We start from the raw sequence: 27,516 nt of genomic DNA on the forward strand, positions 1-27,516 counted from the left end.
GCAGAAACCAATGGGAGCCATTTATTTTAGACATTTATTCCACGAACAAGTTTTCAAGAAGACATCTAAGTGAACACTGATACAAAACAATGAATCGACATCTATTTGCTCCGGGTCTTGGAATGCATTCAGAGGCAGAGGCTTCCAGTTTCACAAGTTACTCAGACACTCCTTTAGCCAGGGCTGCCCCAGCTCCTCACAGCTGAGTCTTGTCTGTCACCGGGAGCCAGACCTCCTGACAGGCTTCCTTCACTTCAGCCTACCTGCCACTGGTTATGGAGGTGCTTGGGGGGCTGCGTGCTGTGGATCACGAGGGACTTGCCCTTTCTCCTTCCTGAACAAGCTCCTGGGCTGACTTTGCTGTCACAGCATCCCTTCCCTTTCCTGAAGCATGAGATGGATTTGGTATGGCCAGATGCGGCAGGCACAGGAGAGCTGGGCCAGCAGCCTGGTCTTCTAACGTCTTCCGCATCTGTATCACGCTCCACAGCCTCATGAAATGTTAGAGCCACAGCAACTTGGCAATCAAGTTCAACTTCTCTTCAGATGAGGCGCCAAGGCCCAGAGAGGCTATGATGTATCAAACAACGCTCATTAAGTAGTGACAAGCCTAAAACTGTCTCTTTCAGCTTCTGGTCTCATACTCATTCCACCAAGGCAGGCTGCCCTGAGCCATTTGTGTGTGAGGTTTCCCTCTTTTAAAAACTGTTTCTTTCCAGATGAATGAATTAGGTTGAATGCATTAATAACATCACTGGTAAGAACTGGAGGTATCTGTGGCAGTAACAAAGCAAGCCTAGGTGGGACATACGAGCCCAGTTTCCAAAATGCCTTTGATAAGATGACAGTGAAAAGTTGTCAGTCTATGCTGTTTTTCAAAAACAGGATTTGACACAATTTACAAGGAAATAAGACAAAATGAAATAAATATAGGTTCGGGTAGGTGGTTGAGGTGGGCTGTAAGTTTTGTTGAGCTTTCCAGCAGCCAGAAGACAGAGAGAAAAAGCAGCTTAAGTTACAAAAATCACAGTGTTTGTGATACATACATACAGATCTACACGCATATGTAGACGTGTGTGTGTGTATATATACTGCGCTTAGGATCAGGCTTTCCTTGGTACTGAGATCTAGATAAAAAAACCTTTTTCTATGAATCTTCATAAAGGCAATGTTATATGATCTAAAAGACACATTGATCAGAACATGATTACTCATTTTGACTTACATGTACCAGATGAAAACAAATAAAATACAGGGAGACAAGCAGTGTTGGTCTAAAATGGGGGATAGACCTTCCATTTCTTCAGAACAAAGTTCATCAAATTAATGTAACACATTTCCAGACAGCCCATTTACAATTAGGAGTAGAGGTAGGGGAACCCAAATTCCGCCTCAGCTTGCTCCCAGGCATATAAGAGTTAAATAGAATCAGTTTGTCCCACTAGAAAGGGAAAGGTTCTTGACCCTTTCCTGCCACTGGGGAAGGGTGAGAGATGAAGGTACAGAATATGATTCTGGGCAACCTAGCGAAACTCTTCTGCAGGTGAAGGTGATGTTCTCATGACTAAGCTCCTGGCCCTCTGTAGCTGCCATGGTGTAAGTGGCCCCACCTTTTGCTGTGATACTTCCTCTATCAACTGTGAGTTCCTTGAACCCAGGCACCATGCCCCTTCCTTCCTTTTTGTATCCTTCACTGTGGCTAGAACATGGTCTTACATATAACAGTGCTTCATATTTATGAATAAGTCATCTACTTTCCTGAATCATGCTTCCATATAATATCAATCCTGTGTACGTATTACTAAGTGGTTATTTCTATTAATGTGCATCTTCTCTAGAGCTGGAATTCCAGAACATCTACACAATATAAACACAAGCCCACTGGCACCACACACATCTTACTCTGCTATGCATACTACCAACATGGAACTGTACTTAGCATTAGAAATCTTTAACTTAGACGACACAGAAAAATCAACCTACTGAGATGTGAAAAGTCATAACATTTCCAACAAATGTAAATCAGAAACATTTATCAATGTTTACCTGAGTCACCTGCCTTCCAACAGGCCACGCCCCATTCTGGCACCATCAATTAGATTTCTTTGTACAGCGCCTACCCTCCTAGGTACTTTGCTGAACAAGTTTCAAAAGACTGAAACATACCAAAAGGAACAGTATCATTTCCAGATGGCTTCAAATAAGAGCATTTGACAAAGAAAGGGAGAGATAAGAGCAAAATAATCACTTACAAACAGCCCCGACTCCGGTTCCCTTCCCATTAAACTTGTGACTTCTCCCCTGCCAAAGCAAAGCCACCCTGGGTTACCTACATACTACGGGAATAAACACCACTGGCTCCATCCTGAAGCAACTGGCCCTGGAAAATCAAATTTCTGGGTTCTATCTCTAACTTCAAAAGTGAATTAACCATCCCCAATCAGAACTTTTCCTTCAGTGTTTACTGGTTTACTGCTGGGGGTTCTCAAAGAGATTTTTCAGACAAAACAGATAAATGAGGAAAACAAAAACAGTGTTCTGGATTTCTGGACTGAGGTTTTTATGAATGTTCCCACTTTTCACCCAGTGAGCTCTAGAGTTGTATAAGTTACTTGGGGCACTACAGTTAGGTTTCTGATGTGGTGAACAGGGACTAGAAGCCTCAGGAATAGAGACTGGGAGATTTAACAGCCAGCCCCGAGAGCACTGGTCTAAGCTGAGACGGCCATCTGATCTACAGCAGGCCAAAGGAGTACAACCGGTCTTAGAAATGTTTCAGGTGTCTATTACCTCTTCCCTATCCCCTTAAAGTTTTAGAAACACTACTGTTATACTGCGGTGTGGGGGTGGGAGGTACGAAATATGCCAACATACCAGTCATGTTCTAAATAAGAGCCAGAGAAATTAGAGGATAGAACTAGAATGTGTCTGAAATCCCGCTTTACTTTAGTGAGACACACCATGAACAGACCTCCTATTCCATCTGAGGAGGGCACGGTAGTTCACAAGAGGTCGGCAGGAGCACCCAGAGCAACTGAGAGGTAAGTGCAGGGCTACAAGAAACAGTACAAGGACCTGGGATTACTTATAGACCAGAGAAGCAGCAGCCAGGGGATTTAAGTCTTCAGGTACAGAAAAGGATGAGGGGTGATCAATTGCTTCTCACCTCCACGTAGGGCAAGGCATTAGTAACAGGACTTCAGTAACAATACAGGGATTCTGCCCTAGCTATTTGGATCAACTTCTTGACACTAAAAAAGGTACACTGTAACGGACTTCTGAGGAAAGCTATAAAATCTTCACTCTTCTTTTGTGGATCTCTTCAAAACCAAGATGGATTTGATGTAGTTCTGATCAGACTCCTCAAAGTTCCCCCTAAATGTGAAAATCTGTTATCAAGTTGCATCCAGGATCTCATGGAGTAGGTAACAACAACAAAAAAACTTTTGGCATTTTTTACATCCTTGAAAACAACTCTCATCCACATGGAAAGATCTTGAATGTTGCCAGACTTAGCAATCCAGCTAGCTGCAGTGGCCTCAACGTACTGAGGAGTATTTCATTCTGAACTTGGACAACACATCTTCTCCATATTCTTAAAGGAGAAGCTGAGACACATAGAAGAAGAGAACAGACTGATCAAGTTAGAGGCAGAGGTGAGAACAGGATGAAAGTGTCTAGTTTATTTATATTCTCAAGTTTATCTTGGGAATTACATTTCATAGCTAAGAAAAGATTGCTTCCAAGAATGAGATTAGGGTAAAATGGCTAAAGGGGCATTTAGGAAGAGAAGATCATCATCAAAAAGTTTTCCTAAATTCATCAATCTTTCCCTTATGTGGGTTCTCAGGGCAATACAGAGATGGAGGGTGTGGCAGAGGCTTTTCTCTCACATGAACTTCCCGATGTTTGGTAAGAACAGAACTCTTACTGAAACGTTTGCCACACTGGGCACATCCATAGGGTTTCTCTCCAGTGTGTATTCTCCGATGTTCTCGAAATCTTGTACAGTTATTGAAACTTTTTTCACAGTCCACACATTTGTAGGGATTCTCCCCAGTGTGAACTCTCCGGTGGGCGCTGAAATGAGAACTGTTGGTGAAGCTTTTCCCACACTCTCCACACTGATAGGGCTTCTCACCGGTGTGGGTTCTCTGATGTATAATAAGACTAGAGCTCTGACTAAAGCATTTTCCACACTCTCCGCATCTGTAGGGTTTCTCTCCTGTGTGAATTCTCTGGTGGGCACCAAAATTTGAGGAGTCATTAAAGCTTTTTCCACAGTCAAGACATTTAAAAGGTTTTTCGCCTGTGTGGATTCTTTGGTGTCTGATCAGGCTCCTGCTCCTACCAAAGCACTTCCCACAGACACCACACTTGTAAGGATTCTCCTTGTGGTGGGTCATCCGGCACATCAGACGAGCGTTCCTTCCAAAGTTTTCTCCGTATTTGAGAAGTCTGTAGGGTCTCTTCCCCACAAAAGGCCTCTGATGCACAACGGCTTTCCCTAAATCTCTAGGCTGAGACATCGGCTTTCCCTGTCTAATTCCTTGAAGATTCTCCCATTGTCTTCCTGAGATGCATTCCCTTCTGCGATATTTGCTGGGGTCGGTATTCTGGGAAACAACTCTTTTAGACTTTTCTATTAGTGCCCTATGCTGTTCCATGTCCTTATAAACTATCTGTGCTGGATCCTCCTTGATGCTATTTCCAATTTCAAAATCTGAAAAAACAAAAGACAATACAAATTTCAAACAAGTCTGATGTTAACCATAAACAACCTGGCTTGCAAGGCTTGATCCGTTTGCTCTCCATACACTCCTCTAACCTCAGACCCTGTGACTCTTCCCTGATTCATTCTGCTGTATTTCTTTCCATTCATAAACAGGCCAATAACAGCCAGTACAGAGTAGGCCTTCAGAAATGGTTCCTGCATTATAATCCAAGCCATCATTCCCCATCCATATCCCAATTAACATGAGGGCAACCTGGCTTATCTCCCTGAAGTTCCACTCTAATTCATCCTATTTTCATAATTTCACCTCTATACTAAAGCACACTACATCACACCGATCTATAGATTAGATTCTGACCAAGTCGAAGTTCCTTGAGGGACTTGAGTAACTAAACTCCTCTACATAGCTAATCGTATCCCATCCAAGAGTACCTGTTTCTTCTCAAATGTTCTTCTCACTTTATTTTCCAGGCTGTCCCATAAACCACACTAATTGAAATCTTAATTCTCACTGTTCCCCAAATTGGAATTATTTTCTCACTCTTTTCATCTACATCCCACGTTCACTACATCTTGGATCCAGATTTTCTGTGAAGTTTTCTGGACAGAGAGCATGACATGGTGATGAGAGACAAGCTTTGGAATTACACGGCTCTGGGTCTGGTCCCATCTTGGTCAGTTATTAACTGTGTGATTTTTTGTATTAACTTATTATTATTATTTTTTGAGACGGAGTCTGGCTATGTCGCCCAGGCTGGAGTGCAGTGGCGCGATCTCGGCTCACTGCAAGCTCCACCTCCCGGGTTCATGCCATTCTCCCGCCTCAGTCTCCAAGTAGCTGGGACTACAGGCGCCCGCCACCACGCCCGGCTAATTTTTTTGTATTTTTAGTAGAGACGGGGTTTCACTGTGTTAGCCAGGATGGTCTCGATCTCCTGACCTTGTGATCTGCCCGCCTCGGCCTCCCAAAGTGCTGGGATTACAGGCTTGAGCCACCGCGCCCGGCCTTGTATTAACTTATTATGGAAAATTCAAACACAGAAAAGTCTGGAGAACAACAGTATGTATAATGAACTCCCGTGAACCACTTACCTACATTTAACTATGACCTATTCATGGCCAATCCCATTTCATTTCCACTCCCACACACTCCCTGATCCCTCCATCCAGACTACTTTGCAGCCAATTCCAGACATCACATTATTTCATCCGTAAACATTTCACAAGCTGTGCAACTTAGGCCCAATTCAGGTTGAGTTGATTCCCAAACCCTTGTTCTGAAGCATCTGCTCTCCTGCCTTGTTTCTATTGCCAGTTTCAACATTACCTTCCTTCCATACATTCAGTGGAAACCACAGATAACTCTCAATCCCAAGTGCGGAGGCTGTGGCATGGGAAGGGGAAAGGAGGGCAGCCATCAATCAATCTAGTCACTTAAGTAAAAAGCCCTAACAATTCCATCTTTCACTTATTAGTACTTTTTTTGTCACCCAGGCTGGAGTGCAGTGGCATGATTATAGCTGACCACAGCCTTGACCTCCCAGGCTCAAGTGATCCTCCCACCTCAACCCCCCAAGTTGCTGGGATTACAGGTGCACACCACCACTCTCAGCTAATTTTTTATTTTCTGTAGACATGGGGTCTATGTTGCCCAGGCTGGTCTTGAACTCCTGCGTTCAAGCGATCCTCCCAACTTGGCTTCCCAAAGTGTTAGGATTACAGGTGTGGGCCACCACACCTGGCATGTCAGTACTTCTTTTGAAGTTTTCTGATTGAGTACAATGTTATTCTGGGATTTGGAGGAAGTCATAGCCTAGCAGTTGGCTTAGAGAAAGCTTGATAATTTGACGATGTGTCTGGAGCTCACTTTAAAAACAAGATTCACAAGGACTTTGTTTCCAGAGTTAGCAAAGCCAGGGTTCTACAGGACTTAATTCAAGCCTTCATACTATCATTTCCCATATATATACTAAGCTAGAGTCATTTGCTTCAATAAACTAGTCCTGAATTATCCCGCACATTCAACTGATTGCCGGGGGGGCTTAATGTAGTGTTACGGGAAGATGGAGCTCCTGTCCTTCAGGAGCTCACCATGTCTCCGAGACCTTACATCTAAAGTGTTCAGTGCCATAAGACAGAGACAGACAAAGTATGGGAGGTGAGACATGGAGATATGTAGAGCCAAGGACATTCAAGCTGGAGGGAACATCACAAGCTAAAGTTTGGATGGGAAAGGGCTTGAGGTGTGTGTAGGAAATAGGCAGTAGTTCTGCTCTGAATAAGCACAGAGTTGAGGAAGGAAAACACTAACATGTAGACTAGAAGAGTAAGATAAGCTCAGATCAAAAATGGCTGTGAAACCTTAATAAGAGTGTGGGTGGGGAAAACTGGTTTGGAGGCTTTTACAACAGTCTAGGCGAGAGAGAGAAGACTGAACTAGACAGTGGCTAATGGTAACTGAAGAGGGGACAGATAGATGTGATAGTCTGGATGAGGGCAGGAGCCCACAGGGAAGAGCCATGGTGTGGTAAGGAAGATGGTGATGTTAGTTTTGAACATCTTAAGCCTGAGTTACTAGTGACAGGCCCACGAGGGCCTAACATGCAGGGGAAACATGCAGGTGGTGCTCAGGACCAGAATAAAGTCTTTCATTTAGTCTCTCCCTATCTTTTTTGTCTTGCACACCACACATAACTATAAGATGTTCTTCTTTTGTGCTTACTGACACTCTTCCGTCATCCAAGATTTTTCTCATGTGTAATTTCAAGTTTTTCTTCCCCACGGTACTTCCAGGAGATACAAAACCCTGTCTGACCCATACCGACAAGAACCAAGGCTGAGAACCCAAGGACTGAGTCATTCTAAAGTGAGTTCCTCCTTTGAAGAGAAGCACCATGAGAACTGGAACTTTTGGTTGGTTTGTTTTTTCAGATGGAGTCTCACTCTGTCACCCAGGCTGGAGTGTAATGGCACCATCTCGGCTCACTGCAACCTGCGCCTCCCGGGTTTCAAGTGATTCTCCTGCCTCAGCCTTCTGAGTAGCTGGAATTACAGGTGCCCGCCACCACACCCAGCTAATTTTTGTATTTTCAGTAGAGACAGGGTTTCGCCATGTTGGCCAGGCTGGTCTCAGACTCCTGACCCCAGGTGATCCACCCGCCTCAACTTCCCAAACTGCTAAGGTTACAGGTGTGAGCCATTATGCCTGGCCAGGAACTGTTTTATTCACTGCCATATCCTCTGTTCTTCAAGTAGCACAGGCACTCAAATATTTGTTGAATGAAAGAATATTCATGAGCTATGTGCAAGATCAACTGATTTTTCAGTAAATCACACTTACTCCTCTTTTGGACTAAAACTCCTTGGTTTTGCACCTTACCATTTGGGCTCTGCAGCAGACCTGGAGGTCCTTGGAATTCTGGCTCTTGCATAATTTCCTCCTCGCTCATTCTCTCACTGCAAGAATCTTCTATTACTGCCTCCTGTGAAGTCTCTTCAGGTTCCCAGCCTGTAGGTTCCTGAGGTTCAACCTCAATACCCCCTCTTTCTTGCCTTGAAGGTGATGGGACTTCTTCTGGGGTGCTGGGGAAAGGAGCAGGTGCCCGAGAGTTAATCAGGGCATCCATCTCCTTGTAGAATGCGCAGGACTCTAGCACGTGGCCATTTTTCACCTTGCGGTAACTCTTCTGAAGGCTTTTGAACTTGGTTCGGCACTGTTCTGGTGTCCGGAGGAAGCCGCACTCTCGAAGTTGTTCAGCTACAGCCCCATACAATTTGCTCTTCCGATGACAGGCTTGAAGCGCTTCATAAAACCGAGTCTCATGGAGGATATCAAGAAAAGTCTTGGTTTCTTCATAGCCCCAGTGCACACCTGCCATTTGGGGATAAAGTTCACAATGTAAGAAAGAAAAGGAGTCTGTAGCCTCTATACTACATACATTAAGAAATACAGAGGTAAAAAAAATTCCATTTACAGTGGCAACAAGAACTACAATATGCCTAGGAATAAACTTTGCAAGAAATGAGAAGGTCTATATAAAAATGTGTAATATCATAAAACTAGAAAAAATGACGAGACACCATTTATGAATAGGAAGACTCAAGTTGTACAGATATCATTTCTCATATGAATCTATAGTCAAAATCCCAATCAGATTTTTAAAATTGAAATTGGTAAACTAATCTCAAAGCTTATTTGGAAGAATAAAAATGCACTCCCCAAATCTGCCATTGCTACGGTGATTAACTAAATGATTTAGTTCTCTAGAAGGCTCTTTCCAAAGTGGTTAAGAATAATGACTAGAATTTCCAATAGGAAGTTTCCCCCTCAAATTTCCTACCACTTTTGTAACCAGTCTTCCTTAAGGAGCAGAACTATGTTCAGAGTAGTTTTTGGACATCATTGAATCCTCTACTTTGAGATGAAATGATCTGCATGACAACACTATGTTCTGTATTTATAGCAGAATAAAACTTTTCAGGGCATATCTAAATATAATTTGTAAAACATACTTTTTGTATGTTTTGTAATCTATAGTAGGAAAAAATCTCTATCTTCTATCTTACTAGGTGGTCTCTTCCAGGCCTATGACTGGATTCCCATAATTGAGACCACCCCAAGAGTCCCAGCCTCATGTTGATGGATTTTCAGATTGGTGAGACCTGTCTAGGCCTAATACATCTTCCCATCTTAGCAGATGTTTATTTTTTATTTTTTGAGACATAATCTCACTCTGTTGCCCAGGCTGGTCTGCAGTGGCACAATCATGGCTCACTGAAGCCTTGAACTCCTGGGCTCAAGCGATCCTCTCACTTCAGACTCCTGAGTAGCTGGGACTACAGGAGTGTGCCACCATGCCTGGCTGATTGTTTTATTTTCTGTAGAGAAAGAGTCTCGCTGTGTTGCCCAGTTGCTCTAGAACTCCTGGCCTCAAGGGATCCTTCCAGCTCAGTCTCCTAAAGTGCTAGAATTACAGGTATGAACCACCGCATCCAGCCAGATATTTCTTTTGAATGGGTTTAGTCATGAATACATTCCCTAGCCCGATTTAGTTTTCCATTCTATGTAAGAATTTATAGGCTGGGTGCGGTGGCTCAAGCCTGTAATCCCAGCACTCTGGGAGGTTGAGGTGGGTGGATCATTTGAGGTTGGGAGTGTGAGACCAGCCTGACCAACATGGTGAAACCCCGTCTCTACTAAAAATACAAAAATCAGCCAGGCGTGGTGGTGGGTGCCTGTAATCCCAGCTACTTAGGAGGCTGAGGCAGGAGAATTGCTTGAACCCACCTAGGAGGAGGAGGTTGCAGTGAGCCAAGATTGCGCCACTGCACTCCAGCCTGGGCGACAGAATAAGACACCATCTCCAAAAAAAAAAAAGAATTTATCTCTAGCTGGAGTAAAGAAACATTACTAACAACAGTGATACCAGGCAATGCTGTATTGTATTTTAGCATTTTCACAGTGCCTTCATTTATATTATTCTATTTAACAGTAATAACAACCCTACGAGGTATTCTTTTTTTTTTTTTTTATTGTATTTTATGTTCTAGAGTACATGTGCACAACATGCAGGTTTGTTACATATGTATACATGTGCCATGTTGGTGTGCTGCACCCATTAACTCATCATTTACATTAGATATATCTCCTAATGCTATCCCTCCTCCCTCTCCCCACCCCACAACAGGCCCCAGTGAGTGTGATGTTCCCCTTACTATGTCCAAGTGATCCCACCAGAACTCAAACAAATTTACAAGAAAAAAACAAACAACCCCATCAAAAAGTGGGCAAAGGATATGAATAGACACTTCTCAAAAGAAGACATTTATGCAGCCAACAGACACATGAAAAAATGCTCATCATAACTAGCCATCAGAGAAATGCAAATCAAAACCACAATGAGATACCATCTCACACCAGTAAGAATGGCAATCATTAAAAAGTCAGGAAACAACAGGTGCTGGAGAGGATGTGGAGAAATAGGAACACTTTTACACTGTTGGTGGGACTGTAAACTAGTTCAATCATTGTGGAAGACAGTGTGGCGATTCCTCAAGGATCTAGAACTAGAAATACCATTTGACCCAGCCATCCCATTACTGGGTATATACCCAAAGGATTATAAATCATGCTGCTATAAAGACACATGCACACGTATGTTTATTGCAGCACTATTCACAATAGCAAAGAATTGGAACCAACCCAAATGTCCATCAGTGACAGAATGGATTAAGAAAATATGGCCCTATGAGGTATTCTTAGTCATATTTTACAGATGAGAAAATTGAAACTCAAAGTAGTTACATGATGTGTCTACTGTCGCACAGTTATTAACTGGCGATTTAATTCTGCATCTCTCAGTCACGAAATATTTAATACCAGCTCTCTTTTGCATGGTGTATCTGTCTGCCTTTTTAATTTTAATGTCTCTGTATTATATTTAAGATGGCTCTCTTATAAGCAATTAATGTCTGATAATCTTAGTCCTTTAAGTTTGGAATTAATTACATATTTGGATTTATATCTTATTTTTTTCCATCTGACTCATCTATTTTGTATTCTTATTTCTCTCCTTTTTCTCTCCTTTCTTGTCTTCTAATTTTAGATTACGCAAAACAGGTTTATTTCATTTTTAATGAAAACCTGTTGAAACTGTTACATAGTTTTGTACTGGTTATTTTAGATAATGTAATAATGCATGCTTGACTTATTATAATCCAATACAATTGATTGCTTTATGCCAATTATCAGATAATACTAGATCCTTAGAACCCTTTAACTCCATTTGTCTTCCTTCCATGAGGACCCAAACACTCAAAATCCATGCTGTGCTCTAAAGTGAAAACGATTCCTCCATGGCTGCTTGGAGCTGTTACTCTCTGACTGCAATAGGGGTAGCAGCAAGCACCTGAAAGTACTTCAGTGATGTGGCCATACCGCAGTGAAACTGGTGAGGTGTGTGTGACAGCACCCCCCTGGGTAGGTGTGTGTGACAGCACCCCCCTGGGTTTGGTCACTTCTGGTCTACTCCTTTTTCCACAAGATCACACATTTGTTTTCTTACCAGAGAAACAAAGCACAATTCTTACCACTGAGGTTCTGAAATAAGACAGGGGCACCATGGATTTCAGACTTGCGGATAAATTCAATGCCTATTTCGTCACCATCAGAATCTTCTGCAGCTTCCTCCTCCTCCACCAAGCTGATGTGTTCCTTACCACTGATGGCAATTCTCTTCAGTCTGGGGAGAGGTATCATCTCCTTTGGCTTATCAGTGGACGAAGCATGGGCTGCAGGGTTCAACAAAGCATCCATGTCCTCAAAGAAGGCGCAGGGTTCTAGCATGTGGCCATTTCTCACCTTTCGATAGCTTTTCTGGAGACTTTTGAACTTGGTTCGACACTGTTCTGGGGTTCGAAGGAAGCCACATTCTCGCAACCATTCAGCCACAGCACCATACACCTGGCTATTTCGGGGACAGGCCTGAAGTGTTTCATAAAAGCGAGACTCTTTGAGAATTGCCAGGAAAGTCTTTGTTTCCTCATAGCTCCAATGGACACCTGCTATCTTTTCATCTTCTAAACCCCACTGCTGCTGCTCTCTCCATGTTTTTCCTGTACTCCTTGCAGGGACCTGAACAGCATGAACTGACTTTTCCTTGACGTAGCTGCTTCGTAGCATACTTCTCTTGTTAGAGGAATGCAGACCTAGAGTCCATGGCTCCTTTCTCTGTTCCAACCGGGTTATCTTGTTAGATGTAGACGCTGTACTTCCTATAGTAAAAGAAACATTTCATGGTAGACATATAAGTCATTACTGCATGCCTCAATCTTCTGCTGTCACATGCTCTCCTGGGCCACTTGTTCACACCCAAACCTTTCTCAGCTGTGACACTGCACATTTATTTTTACATGACTTCCTTGGTACAAACACCTACTAACTTACATCATTTTACTTCTCATGTATGTACCATTTCTTTTCGTAGCTAGTTCTTAAAAGAAAACCTTTAAGGGTAAGAATATACGTTTTTAATCTTTGATTCCCTCTCAGTAGCCAATGTTGTGTTACGTTCAGGGTATGCTTCTACTCAGTATTTGTTACTTGTAAAATAAAGTGAATCTTTTCCCCACATTCCCCTCCATGCCCACCCCAACATACATACATATATATGTACTGGGACTGCAAGAGATGAGAAGTCAATAATTTTTTGTTAAACTGTATTACAAAGCTATAGTAATCAAAATTCTCTTCAGTCTGGGGAGTATGGTACTGGTATGAAAACAGACACAAAGACCAGTGGAAAAGAATAGAGAGCCCAGAAAGAAGTCCATGCATGTATGGCTAAATAATCTTTGACAGAGTGCCAAGAACACATCACTAGGAAAAGGTCATCTTTTCAAAAAATGGTGCTGGGAAAACTGGATATCCAGATGCAAAAGAATGAAACTGGACCCCTCTCTTACACGACTCACAAAAATGAACTCAAAATGGATTAAGCCTTAAATGTAAGACCTGAAACCATAAATCTCCTAGAAGAAAACACAGGGGACAAAGCTCCTTGACAGCAGTCTTGGCAATTATTTTTTTGGATATGACATGAAAGCACAGGCAATGAAAGCAAAAATAAATGAGTGGGACTATATCAAACTACAAAGCTTCTGTACAGCAAAAACAATCTAATCCAAAACAACAACAACAACAAAAAGTCAACAAAGTGATGAAAAAATCTATGGAATAGAAGATTCGCAAACCACTCATCTGCTAAGGGGTCAATATCTAAAATATACAAGGAACTCCTATAATTCAATAGCAAAATAACAACAACAAACCAAACAATCTCATTAAAAAATAAGACAAAGACATGAATAGACATCTTCCCAAAGAAGACATACAAATGGCAAATACGTACATGAAAAGGTGCTCAACATCGCTAATCATCAGGGAAATGCAAATCAAAGCCACAATGAGATATCACTTCATACCTTTCAGAATGGCTATCATCAAGGAGACAAAAATAAGAAGTGTTGGTGAAAAGAAAATGAAACCTCTGAATACTGTTGGCGGAGCTGTGAATTGGGAAGTCATTATGGAAAACAGTACAGAGGTTCCATAGAGAACTAAAAATAGAATTACCATATGATCCAGCAATCCTGCTACTGGGTATATATGCAAAAATATTAAAATTAGTAGGCCAAAGAGGCACTACCATGTTCACTGCAGCAGTATTCACATATAGCTAAGATACGGAAGCAACCAGGAGGCTGAATGGATAAAGAAAATGTGGTCTATATACACAAAGGAATACTATTCTGCCTTAAAAAAGAAGAAAATTCTGCCTTTTGCAACAACATGGATGAACATGGACGACATATGTTAACTAAGGTAAGCCAGGCACAGAACAGACATATATCACATGATCTCACTTTCTTGGCAGAATCTAAAAATGCCCAACTCATAGAAATAGAGAGTAGAGGATGGTTACCAGAAGCTGGGGCAGGAGGAGGGAGGAATGGGGAAAGTGGAGATTTGATCAAAGGGTACAAAATTTCAGTTAGATGGGAGGAATAAACTTTAGTAATCTATTATACAGATTTAGTAATCTATTATATAGTGACTATAATATGTAGTAATGCTTTGTCTATTTCAAAATTGCTAAAAGAGTAGATTTTATTTTTGAGGCAGAGTCTTGTTCTGTCACCCAGGCTGGAATGCAGTGGCACGAGCTCAACTTGCCTATGCCTCCTGGGTTCAAGTGATTCTCCTGCCTCAGCCTCCCAAGTAGCTGGGATTACAGGTGCCCACCACCACACCCGGCTAATTTTTGTATTTTTAGTAGAGATGTTGTTTTGCCACATTGGCTAGGCTGGTCTCAAACTCCTGACCTCAGGTGATCCACCTGCCTCGGCTTCCAAAAGTGTTGAGATGACAGACATGAGCCACCGTGACTGGTCTAAGAGAGTAGATTTTAGATATTTTCACCATGGGAAAATAAGTATGTAAGGTGATAAATTTTTTTCTTTTCTTTTTTTTTTTTTTTTTAAGACAAATTCTCCCTCTGTCCCTTAGGCTGGAATGCAGTGGCATGATCTCAGCTCACTGCAACCTCTGCCTCCTGGGTTCAAGCAATTCTCCTGCCTCAGCCTCCCGAGTAGCTGGGACTACAGGTGCACACTGCCACGCCCGGATAATTTTTGTATTTTCAGCAGAGACGGGGTTTCACTATGTTGGCCAGGCTTGTATTGAACTCCTGACCTTGTAATCCACCCACCTCGGCCTCCCAAAGTGCATGAGCCACCACACCACGCTGAGGTGATGGATTTGTTAATTAGCTTGATTTAATCATTCCCCAACGTAAACATGTATCAAAACATCACATTGTACCCTATAAATATATACAATTATTATCTGTCAATTAAAAAAAGACAAATAATAAGGTTTTGGAGAAAAGGGAATCGTCGTGCACTACTGGTGGGAATGTAAATAGGTACAGCCATTATGGAAAACATTAGGGAGGCTCCTCAAAATATCAGAACTACAATATGATCCAGCAATCCCACTTATAGTATATATCCCAAGGAGACAAAATCAGCATCTTGAAGAGATAGCCATACTTCCGTGTTCACAGTTCACAGTGAATAGTCACTGGACTATTCACAATAGTCCAGACATGGAAATAACCCAAGAATCTGCTGACAAATGAATATTGAAAATGTGAAAATACAGGAAAAAAAACATATAATGGAGTACTAGTCAGTCATAAAAAAGGAGAAGCCTGGGTCCAGTGGCTCAATGCCTATAATCCCAGCACTTTGGGAGGCCAAGGTAGGTGGATTACAAGGTCAGGAGTTTGAGACCAGCCTGGTCAACATAGTGAAACCCTGTTTCTACTAAAACTACAAAAAGTAGCTGGGCATGGTGGCATGCACCTGTAGTCCCAGCTACTTGGGAGGCTGAGGCAGGAGAATTGCTTGAACCTGGGAGGCAGAGGTTGCAGTGAGCCGAGATCACACCATTGCATTCCAGCCTGGGTGAGAGCAAGACCCTGTCTCAAAAAAAAAAAAAAAAAGGAAATCCAGTCATTTGACAAGGCAACACAGATGAACTTGGAGGGCATTGTGCCAAGTGAAATAAACCAGACAGAGGAAAACAAATATTATCTCACTTACATGTGGAATCTAAAATGCTGAACTTAGAGAAAGCGAGAAGAAAACAGTGGTTGCCAGAGGCTTAGGTAAGGGGAGATGGTGGTCAAAGGGTATAAGCTTTCAGTTACATGATTAATAAATTCTAATTATACAGCATGATAGTTACAGTTAATAATATTATAGTATATACCTGAAATTTACTGAGAGTGTAGATCTTAAGTGTTCTCAACACACAAGTACATAACCATGTAAGGTGATGGATGTGTTAACTCAAACATGGTTATTATTTTATAACGTATATGTACAAAAAATCATCAAGTTGCAATATGATATTCTTAAATATACATAATTTTATTTGCATATATATACATATTTTTTTTTTTGAGATGGAGTTTCAATCTTGTTGCCCATGCTGGAGTGCAATGGTGTGATCTCAGCTCACTGTAATCTCTGCCTCCTGGGTTCAAGCTATTCTCCTGCCTCAGCCTCCCAAGTAGCTGGGATTACAGGCATGTTCCATCATGTCCAGCTAATTTTGTATTTTTAGTAGAGATGAGGCTTCACCATGTTGGTCAGGCTGGTGTTGAACTCCTGACCTCAAATGATCCGTCTGGTTTGACTTCCCAAAGTGCTGGGATTACAGGCATGAGCCACTGTGCCTGGCCTTATTTGCATATATTTAATAAATATTAAATTTATTTGTACCCCAGTAAAGCCAAAAAAAATTAGGTAGAAGAACCTAATTTTCAAACAAAAACTTACAGGAACCCACAAATACATATATCAAAGAAATAAAATGGACTTGTTTTGCTTAAGGAGGTTGAGGGTGGGTGGGCAAAAAAAAGCCGTATAGCTTATGATAGAGCTTTGTGGTCCTGAGACACATCAAAGACGTCTTTCTCCTCAAAAGAGATTGAGATCCACTCTTCTATTACATGAAGGGGAAAGATAATCTGTGACTTCACATTTGAAAATTATTGGTACAGATATATTTTCATAAGTACTTATTGAAAACAAAATATTTCATTAATAACATATTTCATTTAAAAAAAGAACTTCTGAAGACATTTTGGTGAGGTTAATAGGAAAGAGCTGTTAAGAACAGAAAGCAAATTGAGAATGTGCCAGCTTACAATACAAAAGAGATGAACATGTCGTAATTTGAATCCTAGCTACATTTGCTTCCTTCACTTTTTGACCAGGGGAAGTTCCTTAAGCTCTCTAAGCCTCAGTTTCCTATGGAATAATACCATTTACTGTACTATACCATTTTATATAATACAAATATGACAGTCATATGTAACTCCTCTCCAAAGTTTTAATCACTAAATTATTACTATTTTTTTACTGGAAGAAGGAATGGGTGAAGGAAGAGAACCTGGTTAAGTAATTACACTAGACAATCCTTAGAGATCCTTTAAGTGTTAACATTTATATCTGACTATCTTCTAATCAGTAGAAATGAATACATTAGAAAGCCCCAAGTCTTATATTTGGAAAGGGAAGGAATCCTTACCCAGGGAGACCATGTTCCCAACATTCTCCTTCCTGAAATCCCGGTAGAGGTCCCTGTGGGCAGGAATCTGATGCACACTCTTTTTGTAGGAAAAGCCTCTGGCCACGTGGACATCTTTCACTGGTTCCTGTAATGACACTAACACCAATGACTACCAAGATAACTGCACAGGTCTTCAAAGGATGAACAATCATGGATGAGACAGAGAAGGACCCTAAATAAGAACTGAAATCGACGAACAAGTGGATAGTTTGTGCCAAATGAAGCAGAAGAGAAAGAATCATAAGATGACAAGATAAGCAAGATGATCCAGCAAGGAGTCTCATTACTCAGAAAACTGGGTCCCATCTTTTTGAGAAAAGGAGTAATGGGGAAAAAGTCTCTTGTGGGGAGTATAAAAATTTGAGGACAGTGAAGGCACAGAAAAGCATTGTGCCTAAATACCCTAGTAAGGAAGGCCAGAGAAGACAATTATGGCAGGGCATGGTGGCTCACACCTGTAATCTCAGCACTTTGGGAGGCCGGGGTGGGCGGGTCACTTGAAGTCAGGAGTTTGAGACCAGCCTGGGCAACATGGTGAAACCCCGTCTCTACTAAAAATATGAAAACTTAGCCAGGTGTGGTGGCATGCACCTGCGGTCCCAGCTACTCAGGAGGCTGAGGGAGGAGAATCGCTTGAACCCGGGAGGCAGAGGTGGTTGCAGTGAGCTGGTATCGTGCCACTGTACTCCAGCGTGGGTGACAGAGTGAGACTCCATCTCAAAGAAAAAAAAGACAATTACAATGTACCTGGGACCCAGCAGGAAACCGTGTGGTTGTCACTTCCTGATCTAGGGTATTCCATTCACCAGCAAGGACAGGAACCCAGGGAGAAGGCTGAGCTGCAAGAATAGAAAGAAACGATTAGTAATCTGGGCTTTGACCCTTTAATTCATGCTGTCTCTCGTTTTAAGAGTATGTATTGAAACACCAACAAATATAAATTCACCATTTTCTCTGTGAGTTGAGAACAATGCCCAGAACCACAGTACCCTAAAGCTGGGATCACAACCTCAAATTCTTTCTGGGGGTAAGCAAATAAAGTACAAGATGAAGGGGGCCAGGTAAGGACTGTGGGAACTAGAGAGCACATATCTGATTGAAAGGGCACCGCCAATGCTCAGGTCCCACTCACGTCTCAGTGTGAGACTATGGCTGTGGTTCCTCCCCTACTTCCCTTCCCTCCTCTTCTCTTTCCTTTCCTTTCCCTTCCTCTCTCTCTCTCAACCATGGACATTTGCAACGCATTCCATCATAATATAAATTTGGGGAGGCATAAAAAAGTATAGTAGTACTGAATCTTGCCTCTCAGTGAAGAGCTGTGTAAGTCAGACATACTCGAGGTTTAAAAATAATTGTGCCATTCTGGGGGAAAGGAAACTAACATTTATTGAGCACTATTATGCACTGGCTCCTTTACGCTGCCTCATTTAATCTGCACTAATGGCCTTGTTACTTCCTTTTTAAAGATGAGAGGACCGGGCGTGGTGGCTCACGCCTGTAATTCCAGCACTTTGGGAGGCCAAGGTGGGCAGATCACCTGACATCAGGAGTTCAAGAGCAGCCTGGCCAACATGGTGAAACCCTATCTCTACTAAAAATACAAAAATTAGCCAGGTGTGATGCCACACGCCTGTAACCCCAGCTACTCAGGAGACTGAGGCACGAGAATCGCTTGAACCTGGGAGGCAGAGGTTGCAGTGAGTTGAGATCGTGCCATTGCACTCTAACCTGGAGCAAGACTCCACCTCAACCTCCTGGGCTCAAGCAATCCTCCTGACTCAGTCTTCTGAGTAGCTGAGACCACAGGTGCATGCCATCACACTCAGCTAATTTTTTTTTTTTTTGCGATTTTGTAGAGACTGGGTTTTCCCATGTTTCCCAGACTCAGTTTCCAACTTTATGATACTTTTTCACTTATATTGCACATGTTCCTAATTCTTGAAGTGAATGAAACCTTTCTCCTTAAATACTCTATTTCGAATATGTATCTGGGAGGCCCTCCACTGAGCATTCACAGCGATGGGGGTACCGTGGAAATCTGCTGCAGCCTCTGCACTGGGCATGCTCCAAGTCTTCCCTCTTACCATTCTTGGGTAAGGGCCGACGTTCTCGCTTTCGGTTCAGCTGTTCCTGGTGTCCTGAGTGGAGGCTTCCAGCTTCCTCCCGAGACACTACCCTGGGTTGGGTCTCCACCTGCTCTGGCTGGAAGTCTGCCACCTCCCACGCTGCTCCAAGCAGGGCATGCTTCTCCGGGTGCACGGGACTGCTGACCTGAGAAATGAAGTCAATACCATAAGAGGGAGTAAAACAGGCCCATAGCAGGGCGAAATTCTCCTAGGAAAGACATCAAAGAAGGACAGAGACATGAGAAGGAATGAAAATGCCACTCCATCCCCAATGGAGTATCTGAGAGCGCTGAGCTAAGAGTACTGTCCAGCAGTCTGGGTGTAAGGTAATAGAAGAGTATTCTTTTTTCTGAGACAGAGTTTCACTCTTGTTGCCCAGGCTGGAGTGCAATGGCACGATCTTGGCTCACTGCAACCTCCACCTCCCAGGTTCAAGCAATTCTCCTGCCTCAGCCTCCCAAGTAGCTGGTATTACAGGCATGCACCAACACACCTGGCTAATTTTGTATTTTTTTAGTAGAGATGGGGTTTCACTACGTTGGTCAGGCTGGTCTCGAATTCCTGACCTCAGGTGATCAACCCGCCTCGGCCTCCCAAAGTGCTGGGATTACAAATGTGAGCCACCATGCCCAGCCAGAGTAATCTTTATTACTAAACAGAGGGGGAAATCTGCTAGGAGTGAAAGAGCCTCCTTGTTGCTAGAATAGATATTATTTGACTCTTTATATTTGTTAAATTCGCAAAGTAAAAATTACCAGGACATGAATATATTCACTAGTGAAATGAAAACTTCCAAAATTAACATCCACATCTATCTGTCTATCCCTGACCAACACAGCAAACTGCTGATAGATCTATACACAATGCAAGTCCGGTCAAGGTGAAACTGCAAATCTTGCAAATACTGCAGGATTTCACGAGGTTCATGAAAGGGAGGTTGAAGAACAACTAGAAGAGCATGCAAGCCACTGAGAAATGAAGATGTGGCAGTTAGACTGGAGGAGAGTGACAGAAATGATGGCATGAGAGCACTTCAGAAGACACTGAGTGGAATAGTAAATGCTTGGAGACAGCTCTGGGATAACGAATGAAGTCTTTTTATTTATTTATTTATTTTTAAAGGGGGAACAGAATAGCCTTTTTTGATCAAAATGCGTAAGTGAACCTCTATGACGCAAAACCATATTGTTCTCTTATATTGTTTTGTTGCAAACATTATGCCAAAGATGACGATAAATGCTTAGGTGAATAATGTCTGGTTTCCATTGCAAGATAATATTTCAACCAAAGCTTTTACTTTTGTATTTTATATGAAACTCTGATCCCCTTTTAAGTGGATTCACTTAAAGTGAAAAGACTCCCTTACAGGGTCTTTTATTAGTACCATTTATCTTTCTCTGAAAAGCACTTCTTTCTACAACACATCCCTGCCCACATGCCTTTCCCATTCCCTTTTTTCTAAGTACAAAAATTTGGAAAATCCTCTCTCACCTGCTGCCTCAGTCTTCCAGTCTCTTTCTCCAAATGCACTACCAGGGCCACCGCTTCCTCTCCACTTTGCGGACACTGCTTCTGTGCCCAAGCCTGAATCTTCTCGGGTAAAATGGTGAGAAACTGCTCAATCACCAGCAGCTCAAGTATTTGCTCCTTGGAACGCATTTCTGGCTTCAGCCATCGGCAGCAAAGTTCCCAGAGTTTACTGAAAGCTTCATGGGGTCCGGTCACATCCTCGTAACAGAATTGCCTGAAGCATTTGCGGAAGGTCTCACAGCTATCCGATCCTTCCAGAATGGGCTCTGATGCCCACTCGGGGTCCTTTTCCATCTTCATTATTAGGCATCCCTCAACCTCCAGGGGCGAGTCGATCTGAGAGTCGAGGGCTACTGCCATGCTGCAGCCCAGGGGTCAATTTCACGTCTAGCTCAAGGTGGGGACCCAAAGAAGACTCCAAGCGCTCCCTGCTTAATCTTCCTGGGAGTGTGGTAAGGTGGGGAGGTAAAAATGGCCAGGTCAGCAGGAACAGGGTATTCCAGGCTGATTAATGAAATCTATGCCAGGCCCTTGAAAAGGTGAATGTATATCCTAAGATGCAAAAGCCCGGCCTTTTCTCCAAACAAGACGCGACCCCGCAATGTGGTTTTCCAGGATGCATCCCTCTTAGTGCAAAGTCGGAAACCGGGAGGCTGGAGGACTGATACAAAAATGAAGCTGGTTGAGGAAAGGCTGGGCGGAGGCGGACAGCCGGGCCAGGAGGGGGTGTGTCCGCTACTCCGGGGTCGGGCTCCGAGAGGCGAGGCCTCGAGTGGGTGGGGCCGGATGTGCAGGCCCCGCCCGGCGCCAGGTTCCGGGCTCGGATCACGGCAGCATCCCCAGGCCGCTGCGGGTGCCGCTGCGGGCTGGCAGAGTCCGAGAGCGGCGCCGGGCTCTTTCGGGCCCACTACAGCCCCAACAGTCCTCAGGAAACCTCTGCCCACTGAGGAAAGGCCGCAAAAACCGTTCCGCTAGGAGGAGAGAAGAGCCGCAGGCCGAAGCCAGGCCTCGCAAGGGGCAGCCGCCGGCTTCTCGCGTTCGGCCTCGTCCACTCGGCCCGCGGAGAGCGCGGGGGGCTCTGGGAGCCGCAGCCACGCATGCGCCGCCTGCCACCAAGCGCCGCGGGGCCCGCGCGAGGCGTCCTCGCGGGCGAGGGCTTGGGGGAGGGGGCCCGTGTGGAGGACTCTCGCGAGAGCGCGCTGCGCGGCGACTGGGCGCTGAGGGTCCTCCCGGAGCGGAGGGACACAGAGGGACTCTAGGGCACCTGCCATCACGAACAGTATGGGAGCGGGAGGCGAGTGCCGCTTCAGGCGGAGAATCCAGGCGGGGGCGGGACCTCGCTGAGGCGGAGTCGCCGCTACCGAGGCCTGGCTGCCGGGGAAGGAGAGCACGGGAGCGCGGACTCGTGTGTCTGGCGGAGGGACACGGAGTTCCGGCGGAGGGATCTGTGTTGTGTTTCTGGACCAGGGCCGCGGTCGGGGCTGGAGCGGTCACCAGATTCTGTGGGACTTTCTTGCCCTGCCGGAGGCACACCTTGTGGCCTTTTTCTTTGCCGGCGGAGGGATCTGTGCGTGGCTCCAGGTCTTTCCCGGCGCTGTCCCAGCTCAGTGGTTTCTTGTTGCCCCTGGCGTTGGGAAAGTAGATGAGGTCGAGCTTGAGGAGAAGGCGGCAGAGGGGTCTCGGGGCCAGCGTTCCGCCAGCCAGGCCCCTGCTTGCTCTCTCATGGTGCTGCCCCTGTCCCCGATTTCATAGACCGGCTTTCCCTCTCTTGAGCACCTACTATGTGCCAGGCTGCGCTTTGCGCACTTGGCAGAGGCAACAGTGTCACCAGGGGGTGCTGGTTTCTCCCAAAGGGGCTTTTGTCTGTCCATTGTTGCAGAGTTAGCGCATGAGCCCAAGTGTGAGTGTCAGGCAGTTCACCCTTCAGTGGCCATGGAATTGGAGAAGTGGGAGCGTAGCTCGCAAATCAAGCTCTCAGCTCTTGAAAACAGAATTTACAGGTAATAGGGAGTGTTGATGAAAAGTAAAACTGAAATATTTGAAGAGATTTATTCTGGACCGAATACGAGTGACTATGGCCCGTGACACAGCCCTAAGGAGGTCTTGAGAACGTGTCAAAGGTGGTCGGGGTGCAACTTGGTTTTATACGTTTTAGGGATGCATGAGACATCAGTCAAATACATTGAAGAAATACAGTGGTTTGGTCCAGGAAGGCAGGACAACTCAAAGGGGTGGGGGTCGGGGTGGGGGCTTCCAGGCTATAGGTAAATTTAAACATTTTGTACTTGACAATTGGTTGAGTTTGTCTAAAGATCTGGGATTGATAGAAAGGAAACATACAGGTTAAAATAAAAGTGGAGACCTCTTTTGCAGTCTTATGGTGGCTGCCTTTAGAGATAATAGGTGACAAATGTTTCCTATTCAGATCTTCAAAAAGTGTTAGACTTTTAGTTAATCTGTTTAGGATTGGAAGGGCCTGGAAGAAAAAGATCTAGCTATGTTAATAGATGTTCTTTACAGAGGCACGTTTTCCCCCACTAAAGGATAGGTTTTAGGGGAAAATGCTGTCCTTTATGGAAGAAATTGCAAAATAGGGCAAAGAAACATGTTTTGGGGTAAAATATTTTGACTCTCTTTTTTGTCACGTAATATTATGCCAGAGTCAGATTGGAAAATAAGTCATCATATAGAGGGTTAAATAAAACCAATCTGATGAGAATTTATGGTTTGTAGAGCATGACTCCCCAGATCCCTTAGATAGGAATTTGGGCAGGATTTAAAAAATCAGAGTTTAGGTCGGGCATGGTGGCTCACGCCTGTAATCCCAGCATTTTGGGAGGCCAAGGCAGGTGGATCACTTGAGGTCAGAAGTTCAAGACCAGCCTGGCCAACATGGTGAAACCCCGTCTCTACTAAAAATACAAAAATTAGCTGGGCATGGTGGTACACACCTGTGATTCCAGCTGCTCGGGAGCCTGAGATGTGAGAATCGCCTGAACCCGGGAGGCAGAGGTTGCAGTGAGCCGAGATAGTGCCACCACACTCCAGCTTGGGTGACAAATTGAGACTGGGTCAAAAACAAAACAGAAAACAAAAAGCATACAAATCAGAGCTTAGTCTTAAGGTGTCCTTAATGAAGGGGCTGGGCGTTAAGAGCAAGGCAAGGAGGCAAAAGGAACACTTGAGCCCGGGAATTGGAGACCAGCTTGGGCAACATGGCAAGACCCTGTCTCTAAAAAAATAAAAAGAACAGGAGGAGGAATATTCATGTTTTTTCTTGGTAAGGGAGGTAGATTTTCCTGGAATCAAGGAGCTGCCTCTTTTTTTGTCCTTTTTTGGTCTTTTCGGGTCATGATGGTGATTGTCAACTGTCATGGCGCCAATGGGAATGTCATTTAGTACTGAAGTTGGATGAGGATGAAGCTAGAGGTTCTTGAGAGGTCGAGTAAGCTAAGAAGGAACCTATGACCACAGACATCCTGTTTTCTAAAAATAAGCAGAGTTAAATCCGAGTAGGCATTTAGCTATGTCATGGAGGCATTGCATTGGGTAACAAAAGCCAGGTAGGCGTCCAGCTAAGTCCCCTAGGCCCCTGCAACGGGTAACAGCAGTACTGACTCTATGTTAGAGAAAAGCTTGCTTGCTTGAGTATAATTATTGTTTTGCCTGAGTTTGTAAATTATTCACTAAAAACAGTCACAGCAAAAACAGGACCTTCTTCAACAGATAAAACACACAGACCAGCAGCTCTGGGAACAGGCTGATGGTCCCTACACAATCTAGTCACAAGGCGTTGACCAAGAAAGTAATGATTAACTGCCCATCTGAGACTGTGCATGATTGACGAGAATGTTTTTGTTTTGTTTTGTTTTTTGAGACAGTCTTGGTCCGTCGCCCAGCCTGCAGTGCAGTGATCTTGGTTCACTGCAGCCTCTGCCTCCTGAGTAGCTGGGACTACAGGTGTGCGCCTCCGCACCTGGCTAATTTTTGTATTTTTAGTAGAGATGGCATTTCACTATGTTGGCCAGGATGGTCTCGAACTCCTGACCTCAAGTGATCCACCCGCCTCAGCCTCCCAAATTGCTGGGATTACAGGCAGGAGCCACTGCCCCTAGCCCATAAGAATGTTTTGATTATTTCTCCTAATTTTCCTTAAAATTCCTGGATCTAGAGGCACAACTGAAAAAGGTGGTCTTTGAACCCTAGTGCACTGCCTTTTGCAGGTTGCTGGTTTCTTGAATAAAGCTAACTTTACTTTCACCAAAGCTTGTCTTTTGAGTTTTTAGCTTTCAGGCAATGAGTGGCCTGGACACCAGTTCGGCTACATGTATGTCAGTGGGCAAAACAAAAATCCTTATTCTGGGAGGTAGATAGCTTGTTAGAACACACAACCTAATCACTTCTTTCCCAAATGTTGAAAATTGAGCCAATTTTAGCCCCGGAAGCTTAGGGTACCATGTACGTAACAGGCATTAGCTGAGGGTGGGGCAGAGAGAATCAGTGGGGCACCGCGTATATGCCAGGGGTTGTATCAGCATCCGTACCCAGCTCATTTTTCTTTCTAAATAATACTGAGGACCTATTTAATGCCAGATACGGTGGTAGGTAGGGAGCAAAAGCAGGATTCCCCTCCCATTATTGAGTTTTCAGACTGGTGGGAGAGGCGGGAATTAAGCAAGTAATCCACCAACTGATGTATAATTCTAAGGGAGATGGGTGCCACCAAGAAGAAACATGGTGCTGAGAACCTATGTCTATCAGAGGTATTGATCTATTTGGGAGGTCTGGAAAGGTTTTTTTGAAGAAGCAGTGCTAGGGGTGAGATCCAAAGGAGGAGTAAGAGCTAATTAGGCAAAGCCTAGTCCTCACAAAAATCCTATAAACCAGATGTGATTGCCTCCATTTCAGAGTTTAGGGCATTGAGACTTCAGCAAGGTGATGTCACTGCCCAAGGTTACATCAGATTAAGTGGTAACCCAGGATTCAGATTCAAATAAGAGTGGGGTCCTTTACATTCTCCTTGGGCTATTTGGTAGTTTTAGGAGAGGCAAGTATCACAACTTGGGGACACGAGGGAGCAGGAATCACAAACTTGAAAGCTTGCAGAGCTCAGGCAGATAACATAGAGTGAAGTAAGGCAGAGTATAACAATAGGGAATGGTGGGGAGTGTGGTGAGCTGCAGGCCACATTTCCTATAAAGGAAGCAGCCACTAGTTCCAGCCTCTTGTTGCCATGCAGGAATACAGACCAAGCCTTGCCAGATCTTCTGATAATTAATATTATTTTGAGAAGGAATCTTTCTCTGTCACCTAGGCTAGAGTGCAGTGGTGCAATCATAGGTCACTGCAGTTGGGACTCCAGACATGTGCCACTACCCGGCTAATTTTTATATATTTTTTTGCAGAGATAGAGTCTGAAACTCCTGAGCTCAAGCGACCAGCCTGCCTTGACCTCCCTAAGTGGTGGGATTACAGGAGTGAGCCCTTGCGCCCGGCCTAGATCTTCTGATTTCTAAAGAGAAGCTGGCAGTATTTTTAGGTGAAGTTATCACACTTTTAAATAATTGACAGTTACATCAGTTTGCCTCACTATAATGTTAGCTCAATGAAGCAGGACATTTTATGTTTTTAACCACTGTGTACTGGGAGCTTATAAAGTACCTTACGCATAGTAAGCACTCAACCTCATCTGTGACATGTAGCCTGTAAGTAATTCCTCCCATGTGCGCATGGTTTCACAGTTTTGGAAGCAGTTTTATAGTCATTTTATCCACCAGTCTTTCTGCTGGCACCTCATTTGTCCTGATGTGGCTGCTGCATGAAAAGTCCCCCAAAAGGCTCCCTAGGGGAATACTTAGTTGTGTCTTCCGTTTGTACCTTTCTGCCATTTTCGTATTTTACATTTTCTCCATCCTAATGTGCTTGGCATTATATCTTGGCTCCTTCTAGTTATCCAACCCATTGCGTATTTAATATTTTGCTGCTGTTGCTTTGGTTCTCACCTAGACTATGTATTGACCTGGGACCCGTGACCACAATCAGATATGCTTTCACTTATGCTTGGCCCAGTCCCTGCTTCCAGCTGCTTGTCAGGGAAAAGTGCATGAAAAGGTTTCATTTCTTAGAAATTGCTGTCCTGAGACATCTTGCGAAAGTGATCATGCCTGGACATCTGAACTTCCTGCTCCATCACGTGGACTTGAGCAAGAGAAACATCTCAGGTCTGCATGGGGCATTTAGAACCTTGCCTCCTGAAAGCTCCTCAGGGAGCAGAGGGAATCAGGCTTGCTCTTTAGTATTGCTCAGGTGCAGGATCATAAGTTGTTCAGGAATTATTGTTACAGTTTTTTGGTAGCCTCTCACTAACACACACAAGTGCGCACACACAGCCTCATATATATGCATATGTGTGTGTATATATA

General features: G+C 43.9%; 2 protein-coding genes across 2 annotated transcripts in view; one reads left to right on the top strand and one right to left on the bottom strand.

Annotated features, from left to right (window-relative positions):
- ZKSCAN2 (zinc finger with KRAB and SCAN domains 2) lies at positions 1-22,174 on the bottom strand. Its single transcript, XM_023192909.3, has 7 exons — positions 21,056-22,174; positions 19,523-19,709; positions 18,186-18,277; positions 17,397-17,523; positions 11,825-12,508; positions 8,115-8,606; positions 1-4,723 (listed from the first exon to the last, which is right to left on the bottom strand). The coding sequence occupies exons 1-7, from the start codon at positions 21,452-21,454 to the stop codon at positions 3,801-3,803; spliced, it is 2,904 nt and encodes a 967-aa protein (XP_023048677.2). The 5' UTR covers positions 21,455-22,174; the 3' UTR covers positions 1-3,800.
- Positions 21,566-27,516, top strand: part of LOC111526889 (translation initiation factor IF-2-like) — a 69,607-nt gene continuing 63,656 nt past the window's right edge. The window contains exons 1-2 of the mRNA XM_023192891.2: positions 21,566-21,633; positions 21,773-26,633. Coding sequence (XP_023048659.1) covers positions 21,566-21,633; positions 21,773-22,736 — 1,032 coding nt within the window. The 3' untranslated portion in view covers positions 22,737-26,633. The remainder of the gene's footprint in view (positions 21,634-21,772; positions 26,634-27,516) is intronic.

The sequence above is a fragment of the Piliocolobus tephrosceles genome, chromosome 17 (genome assembly GCF_002776525.5).
Source record: "Piliocolobus tephrosceles isolate RC106 chromosome 17, ASM277652v3, whole genome shotgun sequence".
Lineage (NCBI taxonomy): Eukaryota > Metazoa > Chordata > Mammalia > Primates > Cercopithecidae > Piliocolobus > Piliocolobus tephrosceles.